The sequence below is a fragment of the Eubalaena glacialis genome, chromosome 1, assembly GCF_028564815.1.
Source record: "Eubalaena glacialis isolate mEubGla1 chromosome 1, mEubGla1.1.hap2.+ XY, whole genome shotgun sequence".
In the NCBI taxonomy this organism is placed as follows: domain Eukaryota; kingdom Metazoa; phylum Chordata; class Mammalia; order Artiodactyla; family Balaenidae; genus Eubalaena; species Eubalaena glacialis.
Window position 1 is genome coordinate 150,941,379 of NC_083716.1, and position 12,076 is coordinate 150,953,454.

General features: G+C 32.9%; 1 protein-coding gene across 1 annotated transcript in view; it reads right to left on the reverse strand.

Moving 5' to 3' along the window:
* Positions 1-12,076, reverse strand: part of LRP1B (LDL receptor related protein 1B) — a gene marked incomplete at its 5' end in the record, with an annotated part of 1,521,642 nt that overhangs the window by 611,740 nt on the left and 897,826 nt on the right. Inside the window, 2 exons of the mRNA XM_061199746.1 lie at positions 1,970-2,197; positions 4,411-4,542. Coding sequence (XP_061055729.1) covers positions 1,970-2,197; positions 4,411-4,542 — 360 coding nt within the window. The remainder of the gene's footprint in view (positions 1-1,969; positions 2,198-4,410; positions 4,543-12,076) is intronic.

The following is a 12,076-nucleotide window of genomic DNA, read 5'->3' on the forward strand; positions in this document are numbered from 1 at the left end:
CTAGGCATGTGGGATCTTAGCTCCCTGACCAGGGATCGAACATGCAGCCCCTGCATTGGAAGGCAAAGTCTTAACCACTGGACCGCCAGGGAAGTCCCTAAACATAATATCTAGAGTGATCTTTTCCAAAGCAAAGATAATCATGTAGTTGTACTCTCCCTAAAACATTTCCTAAGTTTCCATTATTTTTAGTATTAACATAAAAGTCAACGAGTTATCCTATAAAGGCTGGCATGATTTGGTTCCTGTTTTTTTTAGCTCCATCAGCTCGTATAACACCCTCTTGTTCTGTACTTCATACTATTCAGTCTATACTGACCCTCCTTCAATTTCTTATCATATAGAACATATTCTAATACTTTTCAAAATGACTGAATTAATAATTATTGATCCTAATGAGTACATCTTAGTGAGAAAATATTATTGCTCAATTTTTGGTTAATAATTGTAAATAGAGTCTGCTAAATGGAGATACGTCTGTGATTTTCTCAAAGATGAACTCACCAAATTACTACTAGTTATCAATTTACAATTAAAGACAGAAAATCTTTCCCCAATTTTTTTTGAGATAGAACATCTTTTACTTTTTACAATTCATAGAGCCTTTGGAAAGTATTTCACATTCACGATAAAGTATGTGAACAATTTTCTATTAGACTTTGATGAATTTCTTGTGAGAAGACCACCAAACTGACTGTCAGTCTTGGGAGTACCTTATGTGCTTTAACTGTTCTCTCAAGATTTTTCATGATCATTAATCAGGTAGTATTTTTAAATCTAGTCTAACAATAATTATTTTTTCCCCTTGCTCCTGTAAAAAAAAATCCTGCACAAAAAGGAAATCTTTGCATTAGTTTTTTTAGAAAGGCTCTTCTCTTAGGGAAAGTTTGCAATTCAATATTTAAACAAGGTTATAACCAATTGATTCAAGTTGCATTAACAGTACTAACCTGACATGGGTAAAGAGCTAGCATACATACAAGAGCACCTGAGTGCTCAAATACTCTCAGATCTACTAATGGTACTCAAGCCAGTGGAAACTCTTGAAAAACACTGCAAATGTAAAACCTGCACTTCTTATTGCTTTCGTTAAGGAGTTGATCATTGCTCAAATAAGGTCTGATTTTAAATTGTCAGTATGCTTCAAGGCAGAGGAGTTTGATATAGCTATATGGATGACTGATCATGCCTTCCTCCATCCTCCTTCAAATCACTCTATCATGCCTAGGGGGCATGAAACTGAAGAAAAACTGTGCTTCTTTGATTTTGCAGTCACGGTAAACAGCAGGTGCTCAACTAAGATTCACTCACTAAAACGATAACTGACCCAGAAATCACATTATACCAAAATTTAAGCAAAAATGAAGATAATTCAATGCTAAATATTTAGAATTCGGCCACTGCATTTATATGTATGTCTCATTTCAGCTATATTTTTCTACTTTGGGAAAAGTTTTTTTTTTTTTTTTTAATGGTTAATCAACAGCATTATTGAAAACCTGTGATTCAACCTGCTGGGTCAGGAGGTGGATAGGAACAGGTTTCCTCTCTTATTTGTTTAGTCTAGTTCTGTAAAAATACATGCAAAAGAAAGTTGATAACAAGCTTGAATCAGAGGGGGAAACCAGTCTTTACCAATATCCTATATTTTCTCTAGGCAAATACAACTTTTCCCGCATCAGCAAAAAGGAGTCTTCAAATCTGTTTATTTAGAAATCTGCAAATTATCTGTTCTGAAATTTTTTCTTCTTGTGAAACTAAATTTCTAGTTATCAGACTACTATGTGCAACATAATTATAGCATTCTACAATTGTTAGGATATAGCATATTATTAAATCTCTGAATAATCAATTCCAACTCTCAATTAACTACATAGAATTGGATAATAGAAAAAGAATACAAAAGAGATGCAATTATTACAAACTGAATAACAAACATTTTTTAAGATGTAAAGTGAAAATTTTTTACCTCTTGAAATAACAGTTTCTAATCCAGTTCCATTAATAAAAGCCCGTTTAATGGTTTGTGTCTTAATGTCTGTCCAGTATAAACGTTCTTCAGATGCATCAAAGTCTATCACAGTAACATCATCAATATCAGGGACTGTAAAGGCCGTGATAAAGTTAAAATATGGATTATCAATATCCACTCCTCTGATTTCAGAACGTCTTGCATAAAGAAGAAATTTTTTCATTTCTAGAAAAGAAATAGAAATGTTTTTCTTTATAAGCTTGGCAAGTTTGAAGCTGTCTAGAAATTCTAAATATTATTTGTTGATGATTTAATAGGTTTTTAACACCAGAAAATCATGACCAAGATTTGATGGAAACATGAACGCAGAAATGATTTATCTATTTTTAAATGAAAGTACTTAATAATAACAAATGTAAAACAAGTTAGAATCCTTAACTCATTTTTCTTTAGTTAGAAATGCCAAGAAATTATCAGTAATTGATCTGATCTTAGAATTTCAAACAAACTTGTTAAAGGACATGAACTCTACAAACGCCAAACAGCCATATTTGTTCTTTGTTTATAACTATAACAATACTGCAGTGCATTAAGTGCTTTTTGAAGGAATCTAATAACATTTTTTCTATACTATCTTTGAATAAAATGAGATTAAACATTGCTTTTAAAAATCATGTTTATATTTTCCCTATCAAAATTAGGGTTCAAATAATGTTAAAGCATGCTGTACTGTAAATTTTTGTGAATCTGTAGTAATTAATATTGTGAGGCATTCTATCATTTCTACTTAAATAGGCACCTTTCTTGCAATGAGTTTGTGAAATATTAGTAGATTTAATAGAAATAGGAGTCACAGATGTTCTATTCTCTTGTTTTTCTCTTTGGGGTTATTGTTGATATTTGAGATATGGTATTATTGTATAAAATTAATTAAAGCCACATGTACCTAAATTCCTGAGTTAAGATTTGATGAATACACTCTTTTTTGCCCTTAAAAGTAACTGCTTTGCAAATAAACAAAACTTACTAACAAAACAAAACTAAAAAAACCCACAGTCTGATTTTTTTTTTTTTTGAGAAGTTATTTGAGAAGTTCTAATTTCCAAGGTATGGTAGCAACATCAAAAATACATTTGACTTAATAAGAGAGCAACCATTTATTTAACATCAACAAGTATTAACTGAATGTTTCCTATATGCCAATCAAAATTACAGGTCCTCGGAAAACAGAAGTAAATGAGATAAATGAGGGCCTTCTCATGCAGTAGTTTACATTCTAAGAGGGACAAACAATAAATAAAGAACAGAAACAAGAAATATCAAAAACAAGAATACCAGAAACAAGAAAATATCAGTAGGAGAGCTACTGTAAACTAGGTCATCAGGGAAGCCCTTTACAAAGGTGACATTTGAACAACCCATGAATAGCAAAAAGGAGCCTACAATTAGAAAATCTAAGAGAGGAGTATTTTCAAAAGAGGGACCAGCTAGCCCAAAGTCCAGAGCAAACTTGGTGTATTCAAGAATGTAGAATATGTGTATGAGGTATGTAAATTAGATCTCTATCTGTAATTACACGTGACATTATTTTATATCAAAAACCTTATGCAGAGTTCAAGGTACCTTCACTTCTTTTGAATTCACCTCTAAATTGTGTAGAGTTAAAGCACAGTTCCCAGCATATCTCATTATCAACCACCAACTTTTATTGTGTCCTTTTATTTTAACATCTTTATTGGAGTATAATTGCTTTACAATGGTGTGTTACTTTCTGCTTTAAAACAAAGTGAATCAGCTATACATATACATCTAGAGTGAAGTCAGAAAGAGAAAAACAAATACTGTAGGCTAACACATATATATGGAATCTAAAAAAAAAAAAAAAGGTCCTGAAGAACCCGCAGTCTGGTTTTCATTCACAAATTTTATTTTCAGTTTTTAGTTTAAATATGCTGTTTAAGTATTTTTTACAAACCTTTCCAAGTTACCTATTTTACTTCATATTTTCTCCCTTCAACTTGATAATCCCCTATAAAATGATGCTAAAGTAAATGTAGACAAGCAGGAGGAGATTAAAGCTGTTAAGCACCTCTTTATTATGCAGGTTACCTACATCATCATTTTCTGATAATGCACTTTCACTTACAAATCTCCCTGTTTTGTAGAGATAAATTCTGCTAACACACCAAATAAGAAAGTAGCAAGAAAAAAAGTGAATAAGGTAATAAACAGCAAAGTGCAGCATACCACATATTTAAAGAATTCGTCAGTCTCCCCAAAAGTAGATGAATCATCAACAGAGTCTGAAAATAGCACCACATCAAATGTTTTTAAGGACATTAAAAACCTCTTCTGCTTTACTTTGAGGAAAATCTGAATGCTAATACAATTTGAGAGAATTCAATGTGGAGTTTAGATAAGAACTGTAAGAAATTTACCATAGCAGGTCTTCTTGTTTGAGGAAAGCTTCATCAAGTGTGGGCAAGCACAAGCAGCACTCCTATTATGATTGATCAGACACATATGAGAGCAGGGGCCTCTGCCATCATTAGCTGCACAGGGATTGGGAGCTGTAATTACACAGTGAAATATTAAGAGTGAAGAAGGAAGACTAGATTAGGGAACCTCTGAGTTTGACAAGGGTTATTCACGTAATGATTCAAAGTGAAGTTCCCTACATAGCACCCATTACTCGAGTGATTAATATGACAATAACAGACAATCATACACAACAATTACATGAATAAAAACATTTTTCCTCCTTGAAGATAACAACTAAGATAACTCCCTCAATTTCCTCTAAGAGGAATGGTATGCATTCTATTGCTTTAGAAGCAAAGTTTTTTTTTTTAAGGATTTAGTCTGAGAAATAATCAGGAATAATTAATTATCACATTTAGTATAAAATAAACTCAGGTAGACTATCATGCCGGTGTTGGGAAGTTCTGATCCTGGATTAGAGCTATGGATTCTGCATCTTAATGTATCTGAATGAAGAGTGCATAATCACTTACATTTGTACAACTGAGGCAAGTAAATCAAACAACCAGTACCAAGGAAGAAAGAATTTTATGATTTCTTTGTTACTAATCTTTTCCACTGCTCCAAGGTAAACTGTACTGTACCATATTTTAAAAACAGCAATTTATCATGCAGCTAAACTTACTGCCTGCATATAAGTTCATTTACAGTTTAGTTGTTTGATATTTGTATTATATTTTGCCAAAGAAATAATGCTAAAAATGGTAATTAAGTTTTTCAGGTAAACCAACAAAACACACTAATTCAAAATATGGTTTAAAGATGATACAGAAAGATTTATTGAGAAATTAAATTAGGTGCTAGTCTATATAACTGGTAGAGGGAAGGAGGTTATAACTGGTTATAGGAAGGAGGTATAAGAGTAGAAAGTGAGTTCCATGGTGATTTTTCATATTAATAGCTGGAATGAGGTAGCAACATGTCTTTGGCATGTTTCAACTCTTATTTCTCCTCTTCATTGCTAATTTTGTCTCTCTCTTCTACTAGGCTCTCAGTACTGCACAATGTTCTAAGACCTCATAGAAGCCTAACAAGTTTACTCAAATCTCAAAAATTCCTCTTTGCTTTGCTATCACCTGCCTTTCACTTTGCCCCAGTCAGAAATCTCACCCCTTCAAAGCTGCTGATATCAACAAATAAAGGTGGAAGCATTTTAACTGTTTCACACCACCTTACCATTCTTAGAAATATTAGTATTTTAAGCTAAGGTCCATTTTAAATATTATAATAATAAAAAAATCTCCTACTGATAGTATATAATTATATGAAAGAAAGAGATACTATAAAACAGCAGGGAAAACAATATTTTTTAACAGAATTAATAATATGTAGAATGGAAGGCATATGTATGTGCAAACACATGTAAAATATGTGTGTGTTTTATATGACAGGTAGTTAGATCTTGATATAATAAACTGTGGAAGTGAACAATTTAAGTAACCTGAAAATATTTGAGATTCACCTCTACCACACTGAAACATAGTTTTAAGAGTATTACATTTTTTTCTTAAAACTTTTTATTAATTATATTAAAAATGTTGTTTGCAGTTGAATATATTAATATCTCCAAGTAGAACTCCTCATTCTTCAAGTTTCATAAGTGATACCTTATCTCCTAAAGCAGCAATAATATTACTAATATGCTTAGAATCTAGATTTTTTTTTTGGTAAAGTACTATCAGCCAATTTTCTTACAAATGTTGTTAAGAAAAGTTTCATTTTCTATAGAAATATTTTCCTGAAGCAATTGGAGGCACTTAAGTTATTTCACTGTTAAAACTACTCTTTGGGTAACAGCCTGAAAAGACCACAATGAGACAGGTAGGATAGATAGAGACACCATCTGGTCAGAAGCTACACCATCAGAGCACAGATCCACAAGTGGGAAGGTTATCACAACTGTGTAGGTGCCCCCTGAGGAGCTAAGGGCCCAAGCTCCAAGTTCAGCTCCCCACCAAGAGTACCTGCACTGGAAAGATGAGCCTCCAGAATGTCTGGCTTTAAAACCAGTGGGGCTTACTTCCAGGAGAGCCAAAGGGCTGTGGGAAACCGAGACTCAGCTCTTGAAGGGCTTGTACACAAACTCACTAGCTTTGAGTCCCAGTAGAGAAGCAGTACATTTTGGCAAAATGAGGAGACAAATACCTTCCAAGTGAAAGATCAAGACAAAACATCAGAAAAAGAACTAAATGGAAAAGAGATAAGCAATTTATCAGATAAAGAGTTCAAAGTCATAGCCATAAATATGCTCACTGAACTTGGGAGAAGAATGGATGAACTCAGTAAGTACTTCAACAAAGGGACAGAAAATATTAAAAAAAAAAATCAGAACAGAAAAAAACAACTGAAATGAAAAATACATTATAGGGAATCAACAGCCAATAAGAGAATGCAGAACAGATCAGGGATCTGGAAGATAGCATAGTGGAAATCACCCAATCAGAACAGCAAAAAGAAAAAGAACACATACATATATATATGAGAATAGTTTAAGGGATCTGGAAACAACATCAAGCATACAAATAATCACATTATAGGGTCCCAGAAAAAGAAAAGAGAGAGAGACAGAAAACCTATGTGAAGACTAAATGGCTGAAAATTTCCTAACCCGGTTAAAGAAATAGACATCCAATTTCAGGAAGCACAGAGAATCCCAAGAAGATGAACCGTAAAAGACCCACAATAAGATATATTATAATTAAAATGTCAAAAGTTAAAGATAAAGAAAGAATCTTAAAATCAGCAAGATAAAAACAACTGATTAGGCCAAATTTCCTGGTGGTGCAGTGGTTAAGAATCCGCCTGCCAATGCAGGGGACACAGGTTCGATCCCTGGTCTGGGAAGATCCCACATGCTGCGGAGCACCTAAGCCGGTGCACCACAACTACTGAGCCTGCACTCTAGAGCCCACGTGCCACAACTACTGAAGCCCACATGCCTGGAGCCTGTGCTCCGCAACAAGAGAAGCCACTGCAATGAGAAACCCGCGCACCGCAATGAAGAGTAGCCCCTGCTCGCCGCAACTAGAGAAAGCCCGTGTGCAGCAACAAAGACCCAATGCAGCCAAAAATAAATAAATAAATTTATTTAAAAAAAAAAAAAAGAATTTAAAGAGAAATAAAGAGTTTCCCAGATAAGCAAAAGATAAAGGAGTTTGTCACCACTAAACCGGCCTTACAAGACATGATAAAGGGACATCTTTAAATGGAAAAGAAAAGGCCATAACTAGGAACAGGAAAGTTATGAAAATGAAATCTCACAGGTAAAGGCAAACATACAGTAAAGGCAGTGAATAAACAACCTATTAAGCTAGTATGAAGGTTAAAATACAAAAGTAGTAGAAATCATCTATATCTAAAATATCAATAGTTAAGAGACAGAGAAAATAGAAAGATATAAAATGTGATGTCAAGAACATAAAATATCAGGCAGTGGAGTAAAAATGTAGTGCTTTTAGAATGTGTTGAACTAAGCTACCAGCAACTTAAAATAGACTGCTAAATAAATATATTGTTGTATATGAATGACACGGTAACCAGAAACCGAAAGCCTATAACAGATATACAAAAAATCAAGACAAAGAAATATAAAAATAGCACTAAAGGAGTCATGAAATCACAAGAGAAAAAAAGAAGACTTGAACAGAGAACTACAAAAACAACCAAAAAACAATTAACAAAATGGCAGCAAGTACATACCTATCAATACTTTAAATATAAATGGACTAAATACTCCCCAATCAAAAGACACAGGGTGATTGAATGGATAAAAGTATCCTAGACCCTTGTGTTTGCTGCCTAAAAGAGACACACTTCAGATCTAAATACACATGCAGACTGAAAGTGAAGGTATTGAAAAAGATATTCCAAGCATATGGAAACAAAAAGAAAACTGGGTAGCAATACTCATATCAGATGAAACAGACATTAAAACAAAGACTGTAACAAAAGGAAAAGGACATTACATATGACAAAGAGATCAGTACAGCAAGAGGATATAACACTTGTACATATCTATGTACCAAACGGAGGAGCACCTATATACATAAAGCATATATTAACAGACATAAATGGAGACACTGACAGTAACACAATAATAGTAGGGGACTTTAACACCCCAGTTACATCAATGGATAGACCATCCAGACAGAAAGTCAATAAGGAAACATTGGCCTTAGATGACAGTTTAGTGTAGATGGACTTAATAGATATATACAGAAGCATGCCACCCCCAAACTGCAGAATACACATTCTTTTCAAGTGCACAAGGAACATCCTCCATAGATCACGTTAGGCCAAAAAACAAGTCTCAATAAATTTGAGAAAATTAAAATCATATTTTCCAACTGAAAATATATGAAGCTAAAAGTCGATTACAAGAAGAAAACTGGAAAAAAACACAAACACGTGGAGGCTGAACAATGTGCTTCTGAATAGTCAATGGTTCAACAAAGAAATCAAAGAGGAAATAAAAAAATACCTTGAGACAAATGGAAACAAAACATTCCAAAATCTATGGGGTACAGCAAAAGCAGTTCTAAAAGGGAAGTTTATAACAATACAGGCTTACCTAGAAAACATTAAAAAATTTCAAATAAACAATCTAACCTTATACCTAAAGGAACTAGAAAAAACAAACAACCAACCAAAGCCCAAAGTTGGTAGAAAGAAGGAAATAATAAAGATCAGAGTAGAAATAAATTGAGAAGATTTTTTTAATGGAAAAAATCAATCAAACTAAGAGCTGGTTCTTGGATTACAGAAACAAAATTGATAAACCTTTAGCCACACTCATCAGGATAGAAACAGAAAATGCCCAAATAAATAATATCAGAAATGAAAGAAGAGAAGTTAAGTTACAACTTACACCACAGAAATACAAAGGGTCATGAGATTATTGGGAACAATTATGCACCAACGAATTGGACAACCTAAAAAAAATGGATAAATTCCCAGAAACATGCAATCTTCTAAGACTGAACCAGGAAGAAATAGAAAATTTGAATAGACCAATCACTAGTAATGAAAGTGAACCAGTAATAAAAAACCTCCCAAAAAACAAAACTCCAGGACAAGACAGCTTCACAGGAGAATTCTACCAAACATTTAAAAAGTTAATACCTTCCATCACAAACTATTCCAAAAAAAATGAAGAGGAAAGAACACTTCCAAATTCATTTTATGAGTCCAACATTACCCTGACCAAGATAAAGACAGATTACCAAGACCAGATAAAGACACTATAAAAAAAGAAAATTTCAGGCCAATATCCTTGATGATCATGGAAATATCCTCAAAAGTATTAGCAAACTGAATTCAACAATATATTAAAAGAATTATACACCTTGATCAAGTGGGATTTATCCTAGGGTTGCAAGAATGGTTCAATAACTGTAAACTCAATCAATATAAAATTTCACATTAACAAAATGAAAGATAAAAATCAAATGATCATCTCAATAGATGCAGAAAAAGCATTTGACAAAATTCAATATCTATTTATGATAAAAATTTTCAACTAAGTGGGTATAGAGGGAACATACCTCAATATAATAAAAGCCATATATGACAAAACCACAGCTAACACAGTACTCAATGGGTGTAAAGCTGAAAGTTTTTCCTCTAAGATCAGGAGTAAGACAAGGATGCCCACTATTGTCACTTTTATTCAACATAATATTGGAAGTCCTAGCCACAGCAATCAGACAAGGAAAAGAGATAAAAATATTCAAGTTGAAAAGGAAGAAGTAAAACTGTCACTATTTGCAGATGATATGATACTATGTATAGTCTATAACTATATATATGTTTATATAGTAATACACTACATGTATAGTATTTCTATATATTATATATACAGAATTTATATATAGTAATATATAGACATATATGTGTATATATAAAAACATATAAATACATATATATATACTTATATATAGTATAACCCTAAAGATTCCACCAAAAACAATTAGAACTCATATGAATTCAGTAAAGTTGTAGGATTCAAAATTAATATACCCAAATCTGTCTTTCTATACACTAATAACAAACTAGCAGAAAGAGAATTTAAGAAAACAATCTCATTTACAATTGTATCAAAAATAATAAAATACCTAGATCTAAACTTAACCAAAGAAGTAAAGAACCTGTACACTGAGAACTATAAGACACTGATGAAAGAAACTGAAGATGACACAAATACATAGAAAGATATACCATGCTCATGGATTGGAAGAATTAATATTGATAAAATGTCCATACTATCCATAGCAATCTAAAAATTCAATGCAACCTCTATCAAAATACCAATGACATTTTTCACAGAAGTGGGATAAATAGTCCTAAAATTTGAATGAGACCAAAAAAGACCTCAAACAGAGCAATCTCAAGAAAAGAGAACAAAGCTAAAAGTATCACACTCCCTGATTTCAAACTATACTACAAATCTATAGTAATCAAAACTGTATGGTACTGGCACAAAACAGACCTTGAGATCAATGGAATAGAATGAAGAGCTTAGAAATAAGCCCACACTCATATGGTCAATTTACTTACAACAAAGGAGCCAAGAATATACAGTGGGGAAAAGACAATCACTTCTATAAGTGGTTTTGGGGAAACTGGACAGCCATTTGGAAAAGAATGAAATGGGACCACTTTCTTAAACCATAAACAGAAATCACCTCAAAATGGATTAAAAAGTTAAATGTAAAGCCTGAAATCATAACACTATTAGAAGAAAATATATGCAGTGTGCTCTTTGACTTTGGGTTCAGCAATATTTTTCTTTTGCATCTGTCTCCTCAGGCAATGGCAACAAAAGCAAAAATAAACAAATGGGACTATATCAAACTAAAAACCTTCTGCCCAGCAAAGGAAACCATCAACAAAACAAAAAGGCAACCTATCAAATGAGAGAAAATATTTGCAAGTCATATATCTGATAAGGGTTAATATCAAAAGTATAGAAATGACTCATAGACCTCAATATCAAACCAACAATCTGATTGAAAAATGGGCAGAAGTTGTGAATATACATTTTTCCAAGGAAGACATGCAGATGGCCAACAGGTACATGAAAAGGTGTGCAACATCACTAATCATCAGGGAAATGCAAATCAAAACCACAATGTGATATCACTTCACACCTGTCAGAATGGCTATTATCAAAAAGACAAGAACTAAAAAGTGTTGGCGAGGATATAAACAAAAGTTAACCCCCATGAGCTGTTCTCAGGCATATTAATTGGTGCAACCTTTATGGAAAACAGTATGAAAGTTCCTCAAAAAATATAAAAGAGAACTACCATATGATACAGTAATTCTAATTCTAGGTGTTTATTCAAAAAAATAAAAACATTAGTTCAGAAAGATATATACACCCCTATGTTCATTGCAGCATTATTTACAATAGCCAAGATATGGAAGCAACCTAAGTGCCCATCAGTAGATGAATGGATAAAGAAGATGTGGTATATATACAAAATGAAATATGACTCAGTAATAGAAATAATGTAATCTTCTCATTTGCAACAACATGGATGGACTTAGAAGATATTGTAT